The sequence below is a fragment of the Pogona vitticeps genome, chromosome 7 (assembly GCF_051106095.1).
Source record: "Pogona vitticeps strain Pit_001003342236 chromosome 7, PviZW2.1, whole genome shotgun sequence".
Taxonomy (NCBI): Eukaryota; Metazoa; Chordata; class Lepidosauria; order Squamata; family Agamidae; genus Pogona; species Pogona vitticeps.
Genome location: NC_135789.1, coordinates 3,040,158 through 3,065,961, shown reverse-complemented (window position 1 = coordinate 3,065,961; position 25,804 = coordinate 3,040,158). Strand labels below are relative to the sequence as shown.

Below are 25,804 nucleotides of genomic sequence, written 5' to 3'. Positions count from 1 at the left end.
TTTCCCAAACTTTGGATCATCGGGTGGGCTTGAACCCAGTTGCCTTGGCCTGCACAGATTTCCAGCCTTAAGAACGACGGTTGCCAACCTTTTAAATCAAGTGTGGACAAGTGCCGGCAGCCTGGCAGCCGTGAGTCCAGTCCTAGAAAACTACATTGGCCCCTCAAAATGAAACCAGAGGGACAACACGTGACCCTAAACTTTATATTTTTTTAAAGCATCAGTTTTGGGTCTCATACAATGTCACAGGGAGCAGCCCACACCTCGTTTTAGAGGAAAACTCCCTTAGAGTTACAATTTTTCCTTCTTTAAGTTCTTATTCTATAGACGTTCCCCTCTTCCTTCAACAATCTTCAGGTTCACATTCCCCTCTTTTCTTGTCACAACGACCCTGTAAGGTAGAATGACCGGCCCCGGTGTCATCACTGAAATTGCAGTGCCTTTTTTCCATGATTATTTTCTCTAATAAACCCGAATGTTTGCAAATGTTTCATTGCTTCCCTGCTTAACTGGATGCTGCTTCACACCTTAGTGGTGGTTTTTAACACATCAGGGTGTCTTCATGGTAGATTCTTCTTCCCCCCCCTTACCCCCGGTGCACTCAGTGGTGGCCGACGCTTTACCACCCTGTCTTTCTCTCCCCCCCCCCAGGCTCCGACGGATAGATGCCTTTGCCTCGGTCCTGTGGCTGCTGGTGATGGGTTTCCACCTAGCCGAGAACTACCTGCAGACGGACCCCCCCAGCTGGCTAGACACGGCCAAGTTTGGCACCACCTCCCTCTGCTGCCTGGTGGGCTTCGCGGCAGCCGTGGCCACCCGGAAGCCAACATCCCTGCGGAGACCCCGACCCCGAAGGTCAGAGCCCGGACAGTGACCGTGGGGGGTGGGGGGACGCACGTATCCTGGAAACAAAACAATAGTAATAATAATAGTAATCCGAGCCTTCCAAAACACAGGACTACTGAGCGTGGTGCTTCCTTTCTGCCTCCCCAATTTTCTCTTCCTTTTCAATTTTCTTTAAACTTCCCCTTGCTTTTCTTCTAGAAAAACTCTAGGAGAGATCTTTCTCCCCCCCTCTCCATTTGGGCAGATGGCTGTAGCAAAAACAGGGTGGGGGTGGCCTGAGCTGTTTTCTCGTCTTCCACCTCGTTCCCAGATGCTAAAACTGCATTTCCAAAACCAGAAGAATAAGGTTGCTACTCACTGCTCCATTTAATCAATCTAATCCATCCAGATTGTTGTTCCTATGAGAAATTTTTCTGTACTTTCTTAATTTGAGGGCTACCGGGAATTAATTTTCCTGTCCTGTACCCCGTATGTCTTTCCCACCTTCGCCTTTGGTTCTGCAGTCTCTTAAACCGGTTTGAAACAGTTTCATCGCTCTGGCTTCCTTGAAAGAATGCCCAGAACTGGGCGCATAGCTTTTTTTGATCTTAGTTTGTTAGAAGTGCTTATTTTTAACAAAGGGTTATAATTTTTCTTTTTGCTCAAGAAACCTAGCCACAAAAAGCCTTTGAGGGCTCTTTTGTTCATTAGGAGCCCTAATCCTTAAAATTGGATTGGAACTGGTTTAAACTGTATACCATAAACCTAATTTTGGGAGTTTTTTGCCTTTTTTTGCTGTGGTTTTGTGTGTGCATTGGGATGCAGTGGCTTGGTTTCAGTTTGGCGTGCCCCACTTTTTTTTAATACTGATAACACATTTCTGGAGTCCCACGGTTGTTATTTCTAGCATTTGTTTAACTGGTTCTATTTAGTGATACTACATGGGTAGCAGTGGATGTGCATGGGCAATTTCTTTGCTCTTAATTGCCTGTCTTCAATTAACAGCATGCTGCAACCTGTTTGTTTGATGCAACTCCAGATATAACAGAAATAACTCTCTGTGTGTACGTGTGGTTTAATTAACAAACAGCCCTCCATTGTGATCAGTCACCTTTTCTGTAACTGGACTTAACTGTTACCTCTCATGCTAATCTTTGTTCACCCTACGGAGAAAAGGCGGTGAGAAAGCAGGAATAGCTTGTGGTATATAAACTGTCTCGTGTCTGTTTTGGCAGCTGCTGTGCCCATGAAAATTGCCTAGGTGATTTGACACTGCCTGGTCAGTCTTTCTTTGAGCCGTTCTCCAGGTTGATCCATGCAAATCTTTTGAACGTGTCGCTTCTCAGTTTTCATTCTTGCTTTGATAAGTTGCAGGCATCTTTTTTTTTTCTTCTTGCCCTAATCCTATAACAGAATGATGGATCACCAGACTGTCTTCCTAGGGCCCAGAACGGGCATCATTGGGTTACAAGTTCCATCATCCATTGGCCAGGTGGAGATAGATGGTTAGCTAGTGAAGATGGGATTTGTAATCTGGAACATCAGCAGCTTTCCTGCCCCTTCCCCAATTCTGAGGTATTGTGGCGGTGCTCTTTGGGATAATTTAAATATTGTTGGGATCCCTTGTGAACACAGAAAGTTTGTTTCATTTCGTTTTGTTTTTAATTAAGGTGAACACCTTGTAATATGAAGTAGCATAAGAGTGTAGTCTGTATGACATGTTACTCCATAATCTTGGAAAGCTCAGGTACATGAAGGCACTTGTAAAAGTTTTTATAACCCTGTGCAATCCATATTTTAAATTTTGTCCATCATATAATCTAACACTAGTTTCGAAACCAAGTATTTAAAAATACTTAAAGGATACTTATTTGATTGTTTGAAAAAGGTTTGGCATGCTTTTAAACCTCCTTGTGTGTGTGTGTGTGTGCGCGCATGTGAGTGTGTGTGTGCTGTTTCCCCCCCCCCCCCTTTAATGTTACATTTTACTCATGCTTTTCTTGGAAATGACAATTCTTGCCCAAAATAGGCAAAGCCCCTCCAGACTGGGGGATTCTCCAAGTTGGGTCCAAAAACAATTTTTCCAAATTGTGATTTTACTTCCAATATTCTACATTGTCCTCACTTCCTCCCCGACCTGATCTTTCTTACAGCTTCGTTTTCACCCTGGTTTTGCGCGAGTGTGTATGTTTCTCTCTATCGTTCTCTGTAGTCAGTGCTCATGCTTATAACATCAGTGGAATGGTTTCTTTTTAGAGATTATTATATCCAACACGTATTCCATCTGATCCCCCTTTTAAAAACATGAACATTTTAAGGCAGACGTGAGGGGAGACATCCTGGGGTTAGCAACACCGCTGGGTTTCCTTGCTGTTCATTCAACATTTGACAACATATCTGTCGCTTACCCCACTCTGCTGTGAAAAAATTTGCTCTTCTGCTAGCCTGTTGGATGTCTTAATTGCAAGGAAACGCAGGATCCGTTCTGAAGTTTCACGTCTTTACTGTGAAACAAATTTACAGTGGACAAGGGGGTTCTTTTCCCATCATGGGGAATTTGTGGGAGATCATGGTAGCCCGGCTTATGCCATGTTTGCGGCCTCACATAGGTGTCACACCAAACCATGGTTTCCGCAAAGCACTGTTTTCAGCTGGAATCATGGTTTAAGCTTCCTCGCAGTCAGATGAAACATGGGCGACAGCAGGAATTGTTGGATAGCTTTGGTGAAGCAGGGAGGGGTGGTTACCCTCCATGCTGTGAGCCACAGCGCCCCATCTCACCAAAATGGCAGGTTTTGAACAGGATGCGGCCCAGAGAACGGGGAGTAAAGAGGATAACTACAACAGACCTCCCAGGTTTTTCAGATCCTGTGAGATGCATTTCCTGCGTGCCTTTTCTCATCATCCTAGTTTTACTGCCGGTTTTCTTTGCTCCTTCAGCAGGATTGTGGAGAATCTGCCTTGTTCATCGGTTTAAAAAAATCCCTTTTCACTGTAAACCTAATTTCCATCCTGTTCTCTAAAAGAATTGTGGGTTGTGAGCACTTAGAAAAAAAATTCAGCACTGTGTACACTATCCCATATTGAAAATGGTGTCTCTATTTATATTATTATTATCGGTATTTATAATTATTATTATATTAAGCTTTAAAATACTCTCATATTTTATATAGCATAACTGTGCCTAATTGTCTAGTTAACACTATAATTGTTGTAAACACTACTTGAGCTGCCAAGTTTTGACAATAAAGGGCTCCTTAGCCATAACTCTTTTCAACTGTGTTTTTTTGACTCTCTGGCCTGTTTTTTTTAAAAAGCTGTTGGTTTGTTTTCCCCTCCTTGTTTGCATTCACCATTCCTAACCCAGGCAGATGTGTATTTCAAAGTTTAAAAAACAATGTGAGAGACCCTTCTCCCCCCCCCCTCTCCCCCTGTGACCATTAATGCAGATTGGGGGATCTTGTTGAGCCCCTCCTGAGAGGCAAAAACAACACACTTGAATGCTTCTGTACCTTCAGGACTAGTAGCTTGTTCCGAAGGCCTCCAGATTCTAAAAGATCTATATGGACAATAGAAGGCCTTTTGCCCAAACGTTCCATACCAGCTCCTTTTTTAAAAACAAATTTCTTGGCTGCTGTTTAGAAAGGCTTTTAATGAAGTACTGAAAGTAACACATGCACACTAAATTTTCACACTTCTCAGAGCTGGTGGGCAAGGCGTGACACACTTTTCTGTGTTGGGCAAAATAATAGGAGTAAAAAAAATCACTCATGCTCCATGAAGTGGCCCTCCTGCTGCTACGGGTTGACTCCAGTTCCCATCGTCCCTGACATGCAGATAGTACCCCAATCTGAGATCTGTCTGGCCTGATCAGAGCTTATAGCAGTGCTGCCCTTGGGGGGATTGGCAGCTGATGGCCCCGTGCCATTTCCCCTTGGAGAGAGATCCAACTCAAAAACTATGCCGATCCATTCATGTGGCTAATCCAGTATGGTCTACTCTGGCTGGCAGCCGCTCTCCATGGTCTTGGGCTGCAATCTTCCTGCATAGCTTAGTCCCTGATGTCCATTTCAGCCCAACGTGGAACTCGAGACACCTTGCCCGGCCAAATTGTGTCTTCTCTTCAGTATTTTGGAATATATATATATTTTTTCTTCACTTCCTCGATTTTTTCATTTTTAGAATCAGACAGCCGTCCAAAGCTGGGCTGCTTTAGTTGGCATCTGGCTGGGATGGTTATTAGCTAAAGGGTTACATCTATCCATCACTTTACTTGGGGATGGGCTCAAGGTAACCTACCTGGCTCATCTTCTTCATCCTTAATCCTTACAGAGGGCCCCTGCCAGTTTCAGGGCTTGACAGAGTTTTGAATTTGGATTTCCCTGAGATCTCATCCAGCATTTAATCCCTCAACCAGTGTTGGGTGCAGGACAGTAGACAACAAATACTGCCATCTTTACTATATATATATATATCAGGAAGGGAAACCATATTCACAGATGTTGAATATAGACCACAATCTGATAGAATGAAGTCAAAACTTCCTCTCTGTTAAACAAAGGTCACTCCTGGTTTTTCCCACCCGCAAATACAGTTGGATTCTCATGCCGACCTTTAGTTTTTCACTCTGATGACTGTGCAAGAATCAATTTTTTAAAAAAAGTGAATTTACTTTATTGTCATTGTACTTTCTTACAATGAAATTAGTGCCATCTCCAGTACATACCATGATTTGGTAAATAAAATGAAGAAAAAAAGCCACCATAATTTCTGCTCTGGAGGAGGAGGCCCATTCAGTGGGAGGCCGGATGCCAGCTTTCCCCCCACCTTTAAGATTATTTGAGATTCGTAAGGTACTTCTCGGTTGATTTTTTATTATTATTATTATTTTACGGCATGGTGGAACATGCTATGCTTCTGGCTTCATCCAGCAACCAACCTCGAGTCTGGTAAGCAGTACCGGGTTCTACCTTCAGCCATACTTAAAAGGAAGGGGGGGAATCATATTTATTTTCAGATTTTTTTTTTTGGTCTTCCGAGGGTAGCTAAAAAAAGGAGAAAGAAAAAAAGACAGCCGGGCATCTTTTTGGCATTCCGACACTTGTAGGGAACCACCTTCCCTGGATGTTCTTAGCCAATAGCAAGGCGGCATGCAGATGAACCTGGGCGGCTGGCCTATCCCGGCTGCCGGAATCGGAATGTGAAGCATTCCGTTGGCGGATCTTAAGATTTCCCCCAAGGGGCTGTAAAGCCAAAGGATGCTCTTTTCTCTCACTTGAGGAGCCGCAATGGACTCACGAGGTTTCAGTATTTTCTGCAAAATCAGAACAGTGAGTTTCTCTCCTCTTTTTTTTTTCTTTGTTAAGGTCATAATAACTTGAGATGTCTTCTGCACTGATAAAGCACCGCCGTCTCATCTCAGGTTTACTGTAAACAGATCTTCCTTTTTTTCCTCGGGGATTTACGGTCAAGGAAACCAGCCTGGGATTGCAGCCTTAATGACCCCGTTTGCTTACGCTTGCTTGGCACTGATCCACACCCGCCTCTGTGAAATCAAATTGTTCCCTTCCACTGAATACCTGCAGCCCCTGTTTTTTTTATTTTATAAGACTGGACTTTGAATTTTAGAATTAATTAGACCCCCTTTTCTGGCACAGATTCATGGGTTCATCATGAGACTCTTTTGAAACGAATCTGGGTTATTTTCTCACCCGGCACTGGCTTTTGTAAAGGAGGCTTCCATGTCATCCCATAATTCTTAGCTATCAGGAACTGTTGGAGGTATTTTTAGCTTCTTCAGCTGACTTTTTTCATTGAAAAGTCAAGGGGAACACATTGCAGAACTTTTAAAAGAAAGAAGACGGAGGGCTTTAGTTCATTCCCGTGCGGGTTTAATGTTTTTGATGCTTGTAACCACTTTTTAAACTCACGGCACTTGATCCATCCATGGATCATTTTGTTGCTTCTGAATACTTTACACATTCCAAGGTTTTAAAGGTAATTTTTTAAAAAATCCACGTGTTAGGACCGGCCAACACAAGTTACATATAAATGATTAAGCTGGAAACATGCTGTTTTTATCATGGTCTTTCTAGACGGGTGTTATATCCAGCTCCTTTTACAAATATTACAGAAACTGCTTGCTGTACTTTTATTTTTTAAAAAAAGGAAAGGTAAAAAGAAGGAACTTACAGTGGGTCCGGATCAATTCAAGTCTGAAGTATCTCTGGAGGAAAAAATGTTGAGCCCGAGGTTGTTCTGCTTTGGGCACATCCTGAGAAGGCAGGATTCTGTGGACAAGACAGTAATGCTGGGGACAGGTGGAAGGCAGCAGGAAAAGAGGAAGACCCCAATGCAAGATGGATTGACTACTTAAAGGAAGCCACAGGCTTCAGTTTCACAGGACATTTTGGAAATTGCTCATTCGTAGGGTCGGCATAAGTCGGAAGCAACTTGAAAGCGCATAACAACCACTCATGAACTTGTAAGTAAATACTAGGAAATAGTAGTGTTATTTTTGCAGGTAGCCTCAGGCCCTCCGGGGGATTTTGGTATTCTGAACCCTCTTAATTTCCAAAACCAGAAGAGATCAGGCGTGCTTCAAGTGGTAGTGCCCTGCCATCTGCAATATGTGGTGAACACCGTCCTACCTTACAGGGTTGTTTGGAAGTTTTTTACGTTGAAATCATTGGGAGGTGTGTTATTTTAAAACCCCTGAAAGAATTCAAAGCATATGTTAGAATTCGGGTGGCGAAATATCCCCTGCAACTGACTTCTTTGACATCCTGCCCGTGACCCATCAGATGCTGAAACGGGGTACCCCATGATGGGACGAGACTACCCCACGAAAGACGCTTTGGAGAACCGGAACCCATATTTGGTTCTTCTGCCTGGGTTCAAATTGCTTTCTTTCGTATCTCACCCACAGGTATCTCTCTGGGGATTCCATCTCCGCGTTCCCCAGCGGCACAGAGATCGGTTTCCCGTATCCCCCTGCATCCCCATCTGTCTTCATCCCGTCGCCACCCAGCGTGCTGCAGTTTACCAGCCAACAGCTCTTCCGATCCCCACGGCGAACATCGTCTTCCTCTCTTCCTGGACGGCTGAATCGGGCCCTCTCGCTGGGCACGATTCCTTCTTTGGCCAGGACTGGTAAGATATCTTGGTTCCATAGACACTCCCGTTTCCTTTCCAAGGTTCTACGAGTCTTCTGTATGTTTTAACCCAAAAGCAATGCCATTATGTTCCAGATTTCTTTTTTTAAAGCTGCGGGGCTTTGCGGTTCTCATCAGAATTTCCAGACAGAGGACCTAATCTTTAATAGAGTCATGATCCCTATAAATCATTAACCTTGAGCAAGGGTGGATTTGATTTGAATCAAATTGCTATAAATCATGACTTGAATTTTAAGAATCTGATTTTTGACCATTTAATTCAAAAAGATCTTTTAAAAAATTTTAAATATTTTTTTTAAAATTGCTGATTTTTATCCACCCTGGCCTTAGGGAATGATAGTCGCTATTATTGTTATCATTCTCTTTATTTCTATTAGTTCCTATTACTCCATCTCAGCCAGACAGCCCTCAAAACAGCCTCCATGTGATCAACTTTTAAAAGACATTTGATTTTTTTAAAAAAAACAGTTGCTCCCTTTTTCTGTGCAGCTGCTGTTCCCATGATGTATCTTAATTTCTATTTTAATTTTTTTTCCCCCCCAAGATTCTGGCTACTTGTTCAGCGGGAGTCGTCCACCCTCTCAGATGTCCTTCTCTAAGGAGGTGCCTGCGTCAGGTGGGAGAACATCCCCCCCCTTCCCCCAAATTCTCAAAAACGTGCAAAAGTTTGAGGTCCACGGGTGCAAAAAAGTTACTGAACTTCCTCAATGTACAAAATTCTTTATTCCAGACGCTTTGCAACCTCCATAGGTTCCTTCTCTCCACGTGAGTTTAGATGGTCCACCTTGTTAGCTCTTCACAGATGTCAGCTGAAATCCTGTTGTTTAGGGTAGTAAATCACACCTTGAGTACGTCTGTTAGAATTCATTGAACTTGGAAAGAAGGGCTGACTCCCCAGCGCCTTCCTGACCCAATGGGGACTGCCTTAGCGTGACTTGTGACCCTAAGCAACAGGATTTCAGCCTTTGTCTGGTTTGCCCGATCCTTAAACACACCGCCAAAAAACAAACTCCAAGCAAAATCATTCCTCCCAAGCTTTCACTGTGTTTGCTTTGAGCATTCAAAGCAGGATAGGTGCAAAATATTTTATTGCGTTGGACACTTACCGAGGAGCATCATTTCGGCTAGGAAAAGGGGTCCAGGGGTCTTCTCCAAAGACCTGAGAACAAAACAAAAAAACAGAATTCCAGAAATGGTGTGCAGTCTAGCTTTTTTGTTTTGTCATTTTTTTCATGCATAGGAAAAGGAAATTAGCCTCCAGATTAAAGATTAAACCCACCTCTCTCTTTTAACACGAAACCTTGTGTTTCACCAAGTTGAATGCAGAGGGAATTATTTCCAGAGGGGAAAAAATGTTCAGGCTTGCCCCGTGTATGATAAATCTTGTTTTGCATGCAAAAAGCTGGCAATGTTTAGATCCAATTTCGAAACCTCTCTGTAGATTGTTTGGGTTTGTCGGTGTACATTATTGCCAGCAATGCAAAGTTAAAGAGGGTTTTCTTTTTCTAGATTCTTTTATCTTTGTTTTGCAGAGAAACAAAGAATCAAACTATTCTCTTACATACTGGCTTTGTGGAAAGTGTGTTGCCCCTTTGACCCCCGTCTGATCCTTCTTCACCTTTCATATCTCAACTGTATTTTGGTACGAATTAGAATACCTGTTAGCAAGGTTCTTAGCTGCTGGAAAGTTGTTGTCTGTCCTGGAAAATTAACCTCCTCCTTTGACAGCCCTCTCTTTTGAATGGGACCGCATCTCTGTGCCAGTTTAGAAGTTTTTAAATGGGGATGCATTCTCTCCTTCAGTAAAATGATGCTCCTTTTTCATGCCGTGAAAGCCCAACATAACTGAGGTCTTGGAAAGAAATGCAGCAGCTAATGGAGAAAATTGAAAATATAAAAAGTGGAAATATAAGCATGGGGAGGGGTGTCGGTGCTGTACAGATCTGCAGGAAGTTGCTTTCGTAGAGAAAAATCAGGGGACGAGGGATTTGATATATTTCCAACCTGCCTTGGAAAGCTTAAGAATTGCTAAAACCTTCATTGGGTTTATTAAAAAAAAATACACACAGCCCCATAAAAAGGAAGAAAAGTATACATTAATCCCAAATATGTTGTTGTTGTTTTTTTATATATAATTCTGGCACGACAGACAGACATTTCTGGCATAGCGCACAGCATCCTCTGGCATAGGAGAAAAACAAGTCATCAAAGAGAGATGTGAAAAAATGGCTTCATAATTCCTCTTCGTCTTGACTCTTTTCCTCTGCTGGTCCCTTTTCCCCCCAGAATATTTCCCCCTTCTCTCCGGGAGCTGCATCTCCTCCCCGGGGCCATCTCCAGCCCCATCGGTAGCCGGCTCGGTCACATCCAGTTCGGGCTCCCTGCGTTACCGCCGGCCCCTCATCAGCCCCGCACGGCTCAACCTGAATGGCCGCCGGCTGATGCTCTTCTCGGCCCAGACTGAACATCGGCTCGGCGAAGACATGGCCCACTCAGAAAACAACGTCTTTACCTCCGATTTGACGGCCTACACAAAGCGGAACCTCAGTGACCGGGGAATGCACGGTAAAATAATCTCTTGGGGATGAGTACGGGATACCTCTCCAAGCTTGGGAAAGTTGCTTTGAGGGACTACAAAGCCCATAATCCCCTAGTTCCCCCCCTCCTGTCCTGGAGTTGGCTGTGTCCTTGTGAAGGACTAGAAACTTGATTGCCCACACGTTTGAGACTTGTTTTGGAAAATTTCATGAGTCTACATCATGGGGTCCTGTGATTGGCAGGCAGCATGAAGCTTCTGGATTGGCTGGGGCTGGTTTAAAATACGGTCTGCCTTCCCCATCACCTTAAGGCTTAAGACCAGCAGTCTTTCGGATAACGAATGAAACCCACTCACTCAAATTCAGGTTCCATTAGCCACACCCCTTTATCTGGCCCTGACAGCTCCATAGGGCCGGCCCTGTCGTTCGGCAGAGTGTGCCCCTTGCCTCAGGCAACAAAATCTGAGAGGCAGCAGCGAAGATCTTGGAGCAAAGACCGAAGTGCCACAGGACTGCCCCCGTGCGCCCGCTTAGCCAGCCTGCTGCCTTCAGCTGGGGCAAAGAGGTCTACCCCATTGCCGGAGACACTGAGCAACCTGCTCTCTCCGGCCTCCACAACACTTTGGATGGTCGATCCTATAGAGCCCACGCGGGGCCAGATGCTTGGGCTAGACCTCAGGAGGCCGGGTTCAGATCCTGCCTCAGCGGCCTGCCTGGCCTTCAGCTGGTCTCGTTCGGTCTACCTCACAAGGGGGTCATGAGGATACGAAGAGTGTGGAGGGAGGAGGACGAGGGACACTCCCGGGAGCTGTTTGTATTCTTAAGGAGAACAAGTATAAGCATGACAAAGTTAACCCATAAAATGGACAATAAATAAATAAAACCCACCCAGCAATGGGTGTATGTGCATGTACTGTATTCATTTTAAGAGGCACCAATTTTTCTTTCTCCGTAGATATGAGAGCTGTGGCCGAGGCAGGAAGCATCGGGAGCAACGGCTCCATTAAGAAGGGCGACAGCTCCTCGCACTCGTCCAGCTGTGTGGTGGACACCACGACCAACGGGGAAGAGCCGGCCAGCTGGAAGGGTGAGTTCCAGCCCCACCGCCTTAAAAGCAACAGCACCATGATTCAAACTGATATTTAACAGATGCGTGGTTACATCCTCTTTTCCCCCAACCCGGAGCATCCTCCAAATATGTTAGATTGCAACATTCATCACCCCCCCCCCACTAGCCCATCTGGATGGGTTTTGTAGTCTGGCACATCTAGAATGTGTTATATTGGTAAGCCCCAGAAGAACGAGATAGGATAGCACTTTTCAAATACTTGAAAGGCAGTCCTCTGGAGGAGGGGCAGGATCTCTTCTCGACCATCCCAGAATGCAAGATACGTCGTCATGGGCTCATGCAACAGGAAGTCAGATTTAGGCTGAACATCCAGGAAAAACATTCTTAACTGTTAGAGCAGTACGACAACGGAAGGAATAAACTCGGGAGGTGGTAAACTCTCCAACGCTGGAGGAATTCAAGGGGAGGTTAGACAGCCCTCTGTCAGATCTGCTTTGATTTGGATTCCTGCCTTGAGCAATGGGGTTGGACTGGATGGCCTTAGAGGCCCCCTTTCCAGTGCCGCCATCTTCTAATCTCACCTGTTAGACGTGATAACTGCAATGTGATGCTAACAGAGTTTTTTTTTTCTTTTCTTTTATGTCCCCTTTTGGGTGGTCGTGGTCTGTGGCCCTATCTGCGAAGGCTGCGTCGGCCGCTTCTCCCTCCGAGGGGTTCTCGCCGTGAGCCTGACCGTCAATGTCCTCTTCACCTCCGCCTACCTCTACCAAAATCTGCGGTGAGCCAGGGTCGGGCGGCCACGCATCATCTCCCCGATCTTTTCTCCCCTTGGCCCCGAGGACCGACTGCCTTTCCAAGGAGCCGGAAAAGAGAAGGGAAAATTCGTGGCCACAAGAACTGCTTACGAACGCCGGCACCTCTTATCTCATCGGTCTGGAAGGTCTTCGCATGAAGACGCGCCTTGGGTTCTCCGGCACCTTTCCTTTCTACAGAGCTGATTGGTTAGGAAGTGCGCAAATTGGCTGTTTTCAGGGGACTTGCGAGGGAGCCTCGGCGCGTAAGGCCAGACCCATCTCTTTTCCTCCCACGATGGGTGGTTCTGGAATTCGGGGTCTCTGGAGGAACAGGGGCCACGATCGATCCTTTTCCGTTTGCTTCTAGCCTTCTTTACCCTGGCGAGATTTCTCCAGTGTATCCCTCTTTCCTGTGGGAGAAAGCAGAGAGAGAAAGACAGACCATGGATGGAGTTGAGGTTGACCCACAGTTTATGCACCCTACATTTCTCAACAGCTTGCCAGGTGCACTTCCCACATCGATGCCCGGTGCCAAGAGGGTGTATCTTCCCTTCCAACCAGAACCCGATGGCCATGTATTGTTCATTGACAGCGGTTGTTTTCTTCAATTGGACCTTGAAACTCTGCTTTGACTGGCCTAGAGGCATCGGTGTCTACTGTAATAGCTCAATTCTCGCCTCGCTGAGACATGCCGTCATTCTCGACAGCCGGTGTGTTTATGGGATCTTGCAAGCTTTCTGATCAATTTTTTCCTCCGCGGGCTGTACTGAGAACCGTTGCGGCTAAGGCCGGGAAGCTGGCCTTACGTGACTTGAATGGGCAGAAAGTCAGTTACTGCACTGTTTAAAAGGCTTCTGCCTCCCCAGTCCTGGCGGGGGAGCGAGGCCTTCATAGATTTTTTCATTGGATTCCTTGTTTAAAACTATCCAAAACATGAACCATGGCATCTTGAGAAACCTTGCCTGTACTTCAACACTCAAACCTCCTGGTGCTTATCAAACTTGTGGACTGGAGTGCTTCAGTCGGCGAGTTGATTGCGAGGGGCTTATCTCATATGGTGCTGCTTGTACGGGGTGTTTGTGTGTGAATCCCTGCAAACAGAAAGCTAGCTCTTCACTACAAGGAAGAACGTCCCTGCATGCAGAAAGCTAGCAAGGTGTGGTGAAAGGAAAGCTACGAAACTTTTTCCTGGCTTTCTAGATTTCAGTATGCGGGGTTATATTCTCCCTGAGTGAAGGTGCATTCAGGAAGGCAAGCCTCTCCTGTTGTCCCGAAGGGGTATTGGCTATAATATTGGAAATAATATGTCAGAGATTGGAAATAATATGTCACGTTTAATAAATGCAAGTTAGAATCACACTTTGAACAGGAAGGACGCATCTTTTAAAAATAATGTTTTGAAAGTAACATTAAGATATATAAAACTTTGCTTTCAAAATGTTATTCTTTGGGTGCGTTCGTTGGCTTGTCTGATAACTCAAAAGCAACGATTTTCACATTCGTGCCCTAAATCTTACACATTAGTTCCTGAACTCTGGTTCCAAAAACCAAGCTGATAGATCCTAAGTGGAAAATTTTTCTCCTTTCTTGAATTCTCCTTATGAACAGGGACCGAGTTCAATGAGCTGTGTATTTTTCTTTTTACCCCTATACATTTCATGCAACTGCACCCTAGTTAAATGTTTTCTGAGGATGTCTGGCATTCGCCAGGGTTTAAATTTGACTTGAACTGTTCCCAGGAAACTGGCCTCCTTTCCCTGGGTCTCAGCTGTCTCCACTGTCAAATTCTGCTGTTCAGCAGCAGAGCAACTGGTGCTCAGCAAATTACCTTACTCTCCTCATCAGCACCCCAAAAATCTGTTCAGATATTTTTTTAAAAGCCACAGCCCTAGACTCACAACTTCCGTACCAGCCCCGGGTTGGCTACAGAACAAGGCGGTGTGCTGAAGTTTCACCTGGTGCTTAAACTCTCCTTCCCGCCTTAACCAGCGGCGGTCGGAAAGTGGTGCAAGCTTCTGTGTGCCAAGGATCAGCCCCCTTTAATACATTTCCAATCCCAGGAACATCCAGGAAGCCTCTGCTTATTGAACGACCGTCAGGCACTTCCTTCCCACACAAAATATGATCTTGGTCCAGCATTTTGTCTGCCTGCCTTGATCGGAAGCAATGGCACATCAGTGTCCTTATCCACAGTATACGTTTTCATCCATGGGTCGCCCTTTCCTTCACTAGGTATCCCACTCAAACGTCACTTCCATCCTCTGTCCCCCGAGATACACCCCAAATCTATAAATCATCTTCTGTGTTTCCCTGTCAAAAACAAGCCCCTTTCCATAAACACACCTACGGCAAACTTAGTAACCCCATTCAGTGATGTAGTTTGGCTTCTGGCTCAAGGCAGATTGGGGGGGGGGTGTCGTTGCCTTTGAAACGACATAATCTAAAAGATAGATATGTAAAGTTATTTTTTTATTATTGTTGTTGTTTTATTTTGTTTTTTCTTAAAAAGTCAACAATGGTTTGAGAGGTGCTTTGTTTCCCATCATGTGTCCATGTACCACAAAGCGTCACCTCTGGTTGAACAGGTACGGCAGGTTTTTGAAGCCACACGGAACCTACTGAACCTGTTTAAGCGGAGGCAGCGGGTGTGTATAATCACAAAGAGCGTCACTTCCTTCACACTACCTTTTCCTCTTTTCTTGGGCAAAGGAACTGTTTGATGTTCTCTGTATTTAGAGGGCAAAGAGAGAGAGAGAATGGAAACAAGAATTACTTCGGATATGGTGCTACAGAACACTCAGATATTGGTGCAAATTGTTCAGCTAAATCGCCGTGAGTTACACGTTTGAAAAGGGGTAAAGGTGTGTCAGAAGCATCAGGCTTACGCACCTTAACTTCCTTTTGCCTTAAATGCATTTTACAATGTGTGGCTCGGCTTTTATTGTAAATTTGTTTCCTCATTCTCTCTTTTTGGGGGAAAAATGGTTCGATCATGCCATTCCCCCCCCCTCACTTTCTTGAACAAGCACTAGGATTTAAATGACCCTCCACAGTAAAATTAAATTAAAAACCCAATAAACTAAATCTGGGTTTAAAATGCAGCCCTAGTTCTGTGCAATAGAAGAATTCTGAACCCACCTTCCTTGCAAGTTCTGGAGGACGCTTTAAAACCTATGCGTGTATTTGATAGCATGTGAATTCCAGCTTTTTCAAGGCGTGATCCCGGGCCTGAAATGCGAGGATGCATCCTGTCATGCAAAGTACTCCACAGCGCCTCTCCAACCTTCTTGAGGACTAGTTTCATGGTGAATGTATTGAGCAACTGCCTTCAGGAATAACTCCTTATCAAATCATACACTGTGTCCTGTGTTGCTTGAATTTTTAGGGTGGGGGGGGAGTTCTGTTGATTTGCTGGAGAGAAAAGTGGGATAAAAAGGAGAGGCTTTTTTCCCCATTGGGAGATTACAATTGTACTTCTTTTTTTTTTTACTTATGACTTGTAGGCTTTTTGGACTGGGTGGGAGAGAGAGCCCACCCCTGTACAGTTCGGTTATCAGTTTGTGCTTTAAGGGTTTTTGGAGAGAGGGGATAAACGTTTTTTTCCTGCTGGGTCTCTGCCCCTTTTCCTCCTGAAAGGTTTGTGTTCTGTGTTTCGAGAGATTATTTTTCATTATAAAAAATAAATGGGCGGTTGAAACCTGAAGTGTTTTATTGCATCGCTTTATTATCAAGAAAGAAGTTTGAAAAAGTGCAGTTCATCTTCCCGAGACGGGAGCAAATAATACTCTGCCTCTTTTTTTCCAAATTTTCCGCTTCCCAAGGGCCTGGTAGATCTAACATTTGTGAGTCCTAGGACAGGAAACAAGAACATGGTCATAGAATGGAGGTTATCGAACATGGGCAGAGTGCCTTTGGTTTGTCCAGCAGCTTTGCTCCTACAGTGGCATCAGAGGAAAGGAAGGAATTTGCACGTGTTCCAGAGCTGTTTGCCATATGTGGAGGCTGACTGCAAAGAGATGGCCTATGCACTCTGTACATGCTTGGGGGGGGGCTTTTGTAGATCTGATGCTTTCTGGTTTAGCCTGACATCCCTTCCTGGAACACACTAGCTTGGGAATATGAAGGGGTATTTCGTAGCCTTGAGCAATGTTTTGAGAGAGGAGCAGGCTGCTTGCTCCGTGCCTTCAGAAAAACAGACTTTTTGGTGACCTGTCTGTGAACCCAACCCACAGAGGTCAGCAAGAGGAACGAAGGGATAAAGAGGGCTGGTGGGCGGCCGTTGCCCCAAAACCGGGCGAAATTTCTCCTGGGGAGCTGGAATCTGGAGGGAGAAAGACGGGAGAGGGGGAGAGAGGTGACCTGCAGACAACCGAACAGCCGTGAAACCCCGGGGATCTCGCCAAGGCTCCTTTGAATCCCACCGCGCAAAACACCGGGTCCCTCCATCCAGAGGAAAAGAAAGAGGGGATTTGCCCCCTTTTATTTTTCTGTTGGAGTTGGGGCGATTTTTACCCGCGCCCCTCGGGAAGGAGAGAAAATATTCTAAGATCTGCTTGAAAACCTGCAACGTTGGTCCCTGTCCCCTTGCGCGCAATCTGGGAAAGAATTACGCACGTGCGTTTTGGAGAGGTGAGAGGGGACCCACCTGCAATGGGGTGTGTGTGGGGGTGGGTGTCACAATTTGGGGCAAAACAGGGAGGGAGTTGCTTCTTGGGACCAAAGCCTACAAGACCCAGAGTCCGGGTGACCAGGGACACTGTGGCTGGGGGATGATGGGTGTTGTCGTCGTCCCCAAGCTTCTCTTGGCCTGATCTTTGGAGAGAAAAGGAAGACGCGTCCCTCGTTCCGGCGTTCCTTTCCTCTCCAGACAACTATAGGGGGGGAGGGGGCAAGGCAAGGGGGTGGGTGGGTGAGTGAGTGGGTGAAGCTGCGGGGGTGCAAGAAGGGCTCGATCCACCAGCATTCCTTCTTTCCTTCCGGGCAGGGTTTTTTGGGGAGTCAAAGAATCCATGGAGGGCGACGTCGAAGGAGGCTCGCGGGCGCCCCAGGAGCCGAGTGAGGGCCCGGGTGCCCAGAAGCCCCCTTACTCCTACGTGGCCCTGATCGCCATGGCCATCCAGGCCAGCCCCGGGCAGCGGCTGCCCTTGAGCGGCATCTACCGCTTCATCGCCCAGCGCTTCCCTTACTACCGCCTCGGCCAGAAAAGCTGGCAGAACAGCGTCCGCCACAACCTGAGCCTCAACGCCTGCTTCGTGAAGGTGCCCCGCCGGGCAGCCGGGGAGCGCAAGGGCAACCTCTGGGCGCTGGATCCGGCCTGCCAGGACATGTTCGAGCCGGGCGATTACCGCCGCCGCCGCCGCCGGAGACGCGTCCGGAAAGCCCCCGGGGAGGGCGATCTGGCCGCCTCGGCGCCCCTCCGGCCCCCGGAGCCGCCCCCGCCGCCGCCGCCCCCGGGGCCTTATTACCTGCCTTGCGGGCCCCCTCCGGCCGCCTACCTGGTCGCTGCCTCCGCCTCCGTGCAGTACCCGGGCCCTCCAGGATCGGGCCCCTGCCCGCGATGGCTGCTCCCCGGGGGCCCGGAGGGGGCTCTTCCCGTCCCCCCGCCCTTCAGCCCCCTCGGCGGGCGGCCCGGATCCCCTTTCCCGGCCACGCCGGACGTGGCGCTCCTGCCTTGCTGGAACCCGCGGGGCTTTTGAACCGTCCCGAGCACCTTTTTCCCCGCTCCGGAAGCCCCGAGCCGCTGGATTCCCGGATCCACTCTTTCTTCCCCCCCCCTCAATGCTTAGATCAGAGTTGCCAACTTGTTTAGTTTGGTCCTGTTCCTCTGCCTTTTTAATCACAACGTGGTTGATCCCTGTGGGTTAGGGAGCAGGTGGGGTTGGTTCATGGCTCCTTTCTTTCTAATAAACATGTACTGTATAGGCCTTCGAGCTATATACCTGGGGGGGAAAGGACAGAGGATCAAGATAATAGCTCTGCAGAAGGAAATTGGCCATTTGCTCAAGTCCCATGGCGCCCCCCCCAATAATTTAATTAATGGAAAATTGGGGTGGGGTGAACCTCTTCTTGCTGGCTGGCTGAGCTGTTTTTGACCTTTGGCAACTCCTATGTGTATTTTTTTGTTAAAAGTTTGAGAAGGGGCTACTTGTGGACTACAACTCCCATGCTGTCAGGGGGATTCTGGGAACTGTAATCCAGGAGAAGCAAATTCCTGAGCTCTTAATTTTTGTCAGGTCTATCTATAGAGAAAGTGCAGAGTTTTCTTTATTTTTACAAGGCGTGCCCACACCCGAAAATCAATTTTTGCCAGGGTTTTGGCGAGAAAGAGAAAGGGGTTGCTGAAGCATTATATGAAGGTTTAAGCTACTTTTCAGCCAGACTTGTTACTCTCTCTTAATGCTCGCCTGCTCAGCAGGAATTTGGCCATCTCATCCTGTTGATAACGCAGCAGCAGGGCCTGGTTGAGAAGTTGGCAGTCCGTTCTGAAACAAAAGAAATGTACATATACCACTACAACTGTCGTCTGTGGTAAAAACAGTCAACCAGCCAATAGGTAGAGAGAAGCACTGCACCTGTTGAACTATAGGCTCTTCAGTTGGGGAGCAAAACAAGTAGACAAAGAAAAAGGAGGTGGTCCTAAATGTACTTTACTTCCGCCATCTCACACGATGCTTAAAATCCCATTCAAGTCTTAATTCTTAATGAAAGATTTGGCTACCTTGTACTTTTGCCCCATTATATTTCAATTATCTGTTTCCTTGACATTTTGAAGAGACAAAGATATTTTTCATATCTGGCTGAGTCTGAGGTTCCCAAAGAATGTGGGGTGGACTCTTTTGAAACCAAAGTTGCCAACTTCTGATATTGACTCCTGTGCTTCTGCCGTTAAGAAAAAATGTTTCCCTTCATGCCATGAAAACTCAGCCTGACTAATTTCTGCAGCTCATACTGTTCAAGGCACAGGAGTAGGGTGTGGAACCCTTTATTTTTTGGTAAGCTGGCAGCCACTCAAGTTGAAAAATACATGCATCTTGGACATTCATGTAAAAAAAAAACAACCAGAAAATGAGGGCAGCTGTTAAATTTTTGCTGTTAGGTTTGAAAGTTGTAGAAGGAGTGACTTTGTCAGACTTGTAAATTTTTTTTTAGCAAATGACATGATTTAACATTAAATGATTGCCTTTGAAAAGAAAGCTGGACATATAAGGTGCCAAAACGGTGATGTTTGCTTTTATTTATTTTTTTATATATTGGAGGAATATTGTTTTAAATGTCACTTATAGTGTGAGAACTCCTTTTTATTTTCTTTTTGTATAGTGTTTCTACCAGACTCATGTTCTGTATCAGTTAACTGTGGAGAGATAATTTGCAGTTAAAAATAAGGTTGAAAAGAGGTTATTTTTATTCTAGTTCTTAACGTTTAAAAGTATATTTTGAATACAACCATTGTCCTTGTAATCTAAGACAAATCAGATATAATTTTCCTAGAAAGAATGGAGTATTTGTTCTATTATGCTGTTGAGGGCATTTTTCAATATATTTCACAGTTTTACTTGTTGGATACACTGAAATTGGTACTTTATATTTGTTTATATTTGGAAAATAAACTTGTTTTATAGTATATGGTACCTTTTCAATTAAATACCCTCCACTGCATTTTGCTTGCTTTCATAATGATATTATTTATTTATATTTATTTGTTAATTGTCCATTATATATAAAATCAGTAACCTTTAAATTTATTAATTTATTTACTTATTCATAGCATTTATACCCCACTTGTCCTCCAGCAAGCTCAGAGTGCCATACACAGTATTCCACTTTAGACTCACAAGTCACGACACTCCTGATAGGTAGGTTCAGGCTGAGTAGATCTACTTCCGTGTTGTGCTCAAGAAGCTGCCATTTGGTCTGCGCCACTAACCAGTATTTCTCCAAAAGTTCCTGGAATACAGATCCCATCATCAAGAATGAAAGGGGATTATGGGAATTGTAATCATGTAGGAATTAGCTGGTCTGCTTAAAGATTGGCCCTCTGGTCCTTAGTTTTCTGTTGGCCTATAAAATATCCACCCTTTGGCATCTGATCATTAAGGCGAATAAAGCTTTTATGCTCATCAATCCTTTCCCATTCTTTTGACACAACTTAATACACAAGTACTATTCAATATATATATATATTAGGTTTTTGCCACTTATCGCCATCAGGTGGCACCCTTCAACCAATTCAAATTCCCAGTGGCTAGGAGTGCCACCGGAAAATGCAACAACCGATATTGTGTGGGAGAGCAAACGAGCATTCCACAGGGCAACTAAAAAAATGGGCATCACAAACAAAAAAATAAGAATACTGTAACTTTGAAACTGGACCTCAGATCAGCATGAAACCTGGCACAGATGTAGTGGACAATCTGCTTTTGCTCTATGCCAAATGTGGGGGTGTTTGGGCAAATGGTTTTCAAAGTATGATTTTTAACAAAATGAAAGAAGGCATTGGAATGAAAGGTGGAGACATCCCTTCCTCTATTCTTGTCTTTTTATAAAAGATATTCCTCTAACCAACACAGTGAAAGTGAATTTACTTGCAGGGTGACCCTGCACCAATTTGCTCACAAACAGACTACCATATTTACTTGAATGTCACCTCCTCATAGCCATCTTCTTCTGCTCCATTACAAGGAAACATCCCGGAAGGCCATTGACATGGATTGGGATATTTAATGTCGGTTTTTGTATAATTATTCTGTTTAATGTTTCTTAAAGCAAGTATAAGTCAAACAAACATAGCATCTGTGGCTCAGTATTTGTTTTCTGTTGTAAAAAAAGAAAACACAAGGAATTTAATCAACTGCTTTCCCTAAATATGTGTATGTTTTAATTATTATTTTATAATTTTCTTATTGTTGCAGAATTGCAGAAAGGGGCTTGAGTGATGTGCTAGTGAAATGCTAAGAGGTCCAGGTGTGGAATATGTGGCCCTCCAGAAGCCTGAGGACTACAAGTCCCATCAGCCCTAACCAGCAAGTGGCAAATGGGATTTGGGCTCATACAACCTCTTGGGTCACACACTTGATATTCCCACAGCAGGAACTTTGAAACCAGAAGTTTATCTTGGGAGTCCCTCTCTGGATGGTTTTGGACTACAGTCTCCAGCAGCTCTAGTCAGCCTACCTAGCCAGTGCTGAGGGATGATGGGAGTTGTAGTCCCTCCACAATTTGGAGGGACACATTTGCCAGCTCTGGAGATTGCCGAGTCTACCCGCCTGTTTTCTTCGCCGCAGCCAAGAAAACGTGTGAGCCGAAGGTCTCAGGCGCCACCTTGCTCTGCATGGCTGTGGCCTCTGTGTCACTGGTGGGTATTCAGCCTTGAGGACTAGCAACCTTTAAAAAATCCTTAAACAGACGTTCCCAGGGGGTGCACACTGGAGGCTGTCACCCAGCGCAGCCTGTGGGAAGCATGTAGGCCTGACCTCAAATGCCCCATGGAGGCAACTTCTCTTGTTTACTTCGCCTACAAGTGGGAACAAAAGCCCCCAAAAAGGCTGTTTTTGCGGGCGGCTGAAAGATGTTTCCTCTCTGGCGGGTGGATTTCCCCCTTCGCTCTCTGAATATATATATATATTTTTCAGTGGCCAACCGTTTTCCGAGCAGTACTGGTGAGTTTCTGCTCCCTGAGTGAGTTTTGCGGTCATATAGGAGGGAGGGGGAAATGATACTATCTCTCTCTGTCTCCCTTGACTGATTTCCTTCTCTCTCTCTCTCTCTCTCTCGCTCTCTCTCTCTGTGTGTGTGTGTGTGTGTGTGTGTGTGTTTGTGTTTGTGTTTTAATGTGACACTTCTGCAAGTCAACAAGCAACTGCAGTTGGAAGAGGAGGGAACAAAGCTCAAAAGGAGATGAGAAAATGAATTTCCTTCCTGGCCCCCTAAATTTACTTGAAAATGTATTTATTTACAGCAGGTGAAACAGGGCAGAATTTGTACAACTGGAAATTCTCTCCTTTGCCAAACCAACTGGGGGCTTCCAGGCCCTGGCATCTGCTTGCAGCCTGGGACAGACAGATATTCACCTGGTAAAGTCTCTCCCCTGCCCCCTTAGAGGGAGAAGTTTGAAAGCTGCACCAGTTCGATTTTCGCCTGCACGAGAGTCCAACCGAGGAACAAATATTTGAAATAACTAAATTAAATCAGACAGTGGGGAAGCAGGTGAAAGCAAATCCCCATTTTAGCAGAAAAAAGCCCAATGAAATGTCTTTAAGTATCTTAACATGTAATTGTTTTCTCTTTATTTTGAATGTGTGTGTGTGGTGTTTTTTTTTTTTTTAGTGCTATGGTGTTGTCTTATGATGATTGTTTTTTCTTCTTCATGCTGCTAACTGCCCAGAGTGGCCTTTGGCCAGAGGGGGCAGTATGAATGGATGGATGGATGGATGGATAAATGAATGGATGGATGGATAAATGAATGGATGGATGGATAAATGAATGGATGGATGGATGGATAGATAAATGAATGAATAGATGGATGGATGGATAAATGAATGAATAAATGAATGGATGAATGGATAAGTGAATAAATGAATAAATAAACAAATATGGTGCTTTTGTGTGTGTTTTTTTTTAAAGGAAAACCCATACGTTAGTCCACTGAGCGCACAGATCTGTCTAAAACAGCTGCCAACCTCCAGCAGCGCTGCCCGGTCTTCGCCCAGCTGACGTCCTGTTTGCCTTCTCTAGCGACCGTTAAGAAATATCCTTTTAAAAGCAGGGCCTCTTATCACTTGTGACCATTAGAGGTCCAAAGGCCCTCTAAATGGACGCTCCTGCCCATCCCCCACCCTTGTTACCTAATTGGAGATGTTCATTCATCGGCAGTTCTTATGACAAAGCATTTTATATTCCTGGCAAATGTTTCCTGGTCTCCCTTCTGCTCCCGCTGGCTTTTCTGCCCATCTCTCAAAGAGGCAGACTACAGCTCCCATCATCCCCAGCCACAGAGGTTGCCCTGAGCACAGACCACTCAAGAAGCTGTTTCAAAAGTCTACACCTTCTTTCAGGGAAGCAAATCAGACCCAAATCCTGTCCTTTTCGCATTTGATCAATAATGCCTTCATATTCCTGGTTATTTATATATATATATGAACCAGGAGTGATCCGGCTTCATCAAATTTTTGTTCACCAATTTCATACCTCTAAATCCATTCACAGTATTTTTATTTTAAACCAGCCATTTTTTCCCCTTAAACTATGAATCTGAATGTTTGCGAGGATTTCTCAGAAATCAAAAAGAGGATGTGATGCAGAACATGTTTGGAAATTATGGGGCCGTAAATGCTAACTAATCAAATAAACATTCAGGGTGGCAAAAAACGGTTGTTCCCATGTACCATCGAGTTGACTCTGACTTCTTATGACCCTATGAACGAGCGGCTTTCAAAAGGTCCTCTCCTCAACAGCCCTGGCTCAGCTCTTATAAACTCAGCTCTGTGGCTTCCTTTAGAGATTCAGTACATCTCGTATTGGGGGCTTCCTCTTTTCCTGCTTGCCTTTCAAGCTTCCCAGAATGATGGTCTTCTCCAGGGAATTGTCTCTTCTCATCAAGTGCCCAAAGGAGGAGAGACTCAGCCTCTACCTTTTTGCCTCCAGAGAGAGTTGAGGTTTGATTGGATCTACGAACCCACTTGTTTGTCTTTTCGGGGGTCCAACCTAGCCACGAAGCTCTCCCCCAGCCACACAGTTCAAAAAAACCTGATGGGTTAATTGGTAATATAAAAAACCTCCTGAGGTTTTTTTTCCCTAGTTCCTCATTGCTGTCCTTCCAAGTCTTTGCCTTCTGCTACATAGTTAGTTAGTTAGTTAGGCATCCTTCAGTCTCGAAAGACTATGGTAACAGGCTCTGTATGGAGGGCTTGGAACAGCGCCTAGTGTGGCTGAGAAGGCCAATTCAAGAGTGACAATCTCTTCCACACTGAGGACAAATCCAGCCTGTCCCCTGTCCAGCTCCCTGGTTTTGCTGCTTTTGTGACTTCCTCTTTGCCTCGGCCTGCTGGACAAGGGTCTCTTCAAATTGGGAGAGGCCGTGATGCACTGCCTGCCTCCAGGCTGAACGCTCAGATGTCAGGGTTTCCCATCTGTTGAGGTCTATTCCTAAGGCCTTCAGATCCCGCTTGCAGATATCCTTGTATCGCAGCTGTGGTCTCCCTCTGGGGCGATTTCCCTGCACTAATTCTCCATAGAGGAGATCCTTTGGAATCCGACCATCAGCCATTCTCACGACGTGCCCGAGCCAACGTAGACATAACTACTGTCTAAAAACTGCGGGTTCAATAATGAACTGTACGATAGCACCCCTGTGTGATGTTCAAAAATAACATCCCGAAGCATTGCTGCAAAGAAGCAGAACAGAAAGCAGCCTAACCATAAACAACGGGTTTCAGAGTTATCTGCACATTTACCGTGAGGTTTGAAGTTTTCTAAATAAAGCCAAAGAAAACTGTCTGGCTTCAAACATACCAAGAAAAACCATTCAATCAGAAATTTTAAAAAAATAATTCCCATAAAATGAAACAAGCACTTGTAAAAAATTATATATATATGCAAAATTGAAAAGTCCAGCGCTTGTTTTAATTTAATGGAAAGATCTGCCTTGCTTTACTGCAAAAGCCATCAACCTGAAATCAAATAATACAAAAATATGGCGACCAAATAAAACTGATCAAAAAGTACATGGAGTGGCATGAAGGATTCTGGGATTTGTAGTCCAAAGAAGGAATATTTCCAAACTTTAGATACAATTAGAATTGAAACAAGAAGGGGTTTTTTATGAATTTCCTGAGCACATTACATTTGCCACTGTTCTGCTGGTGTAAGCTTTCCTTATAATAGCCGTGATTAATTGCAGTTAATTGACATGACCCATTAGCCACAATTAGCCGCTGCAGCGTATACAAATACTGTACCAGTTGGATTGTGGTCACTAGATATTGAAGCCTGAAGATCACATCTGGAGGGACAGATCTGTGATTTATTCTGTATTGTGCAACTGTGTGACCATGCTTTTTTCTTTCTTTCTTTCTTTCTTTCTTTGAAGATCTGAATGTTTTTTCCCTCTAGCTTTTTAAAACAGGGCTTTAAAGATACAGGCACTCCGGACAACAGAAACTCCCATCACCCAGTCACAGACGAGCCCACGATGATCCCTACGCGATGGTTGGCGGGGGGGGGGGGGGAGAGATTACAGAAAAAAACAGGCCCCCCTCTGAGCCAAAATATGTGGAAAGTACGAAGTCTGTCCGGCACATATCGTGGGGACACCATATACGCCCTTTAACCTCTTATAGAAATAAATAAATAAATAAATAAATAAATAAATAAAAACAAGTTTGCTTGCTTGTTGGTTGTTTTATAAAT

At 45.1% G+C, this 25,804-nt stretch overlaps 2 protein-coding genes and 1 long non-coding RNA gene across 4 annotated transcripts in view; 2 read left to right on the top strand and 1 right to left on the bottom strand.

Annotated features, from left to right (window-relative positions):
• TMEM201 (transmembrane protein 201) overlaps positions 1-16,103 on the top strand; it is a 29,423-nt gene extending 13,320 nt beyond the window's left edge. For both annotated transcript variants that reach the window (XM_020782229.3, XM_020782231.3), the window contains exons 6-11: positions 652-855; positions 7,754-7,977; positions 8,545-8,616; positions 10,287-10,565; positions 11,493-11,624; positions 12,291-16,103. In XM_020782229.3, coding sequence (XP_020637888.3) covers positions 652-855; positions 7,754-7,977; positions 8,545-8,616; positions 10,287-10,565; positions 11,493-11,624; positions 12,291-12,388 — 1,009 coding nt within the window. In that variant the 3' untranslated portion in view covers positions 12,389-16,103. The remainder of the gene's footprint in view (positions 1-651; positions 856-7,753; positions 7,978-8,544; positions 8,617-10,286; positions 10,566-11,492; positions 11,625-12,290) is intronic.
• LOC140701624 (uncharacterized) lies at positions 15,875-18,031 on the bottom strand. Its single transcript, XR_012080529.2, has 2 exons — positions 17,896-18,031; positions 15,875-16,249 (listed from the first exon to the last, which is right to left on the bottom strand). It is a non-coding gene; the product is annotated as an uncharacterized LOC140701624 (long non-coding RNA).
• On the top strand, positions 16,245-19,458 carry LOC110073119 (forkhead box protein D3-like). The gene is made up of 2 exons (XM_072977583.2): positions 16,245-17,029; positions 17,385-19,458. Exon 2 carries the CDS (start codon positions 17,410-17,412, stop codon positions 18,094-18,096), a length of 687 nt encoding a protein of 228 aa, XP_072833684.2. The 5' UTR covers positions 16,245-17,029; positions 17,385-17,409; the 3' UTR covers positions 18,097-19,458.
• Positions 19,459-25,804: the final 6,346 nt, after the last annotated feature.

Coding starts and splice junctions, on each gene's coding strand:
- LOC110073119 (XM_072977583.2), top strand. CDS start 17,410: ATGGAGGGCGACGTCGAAGGAGGCTCGCGGGCGCCCCAGGAGCCGAGT.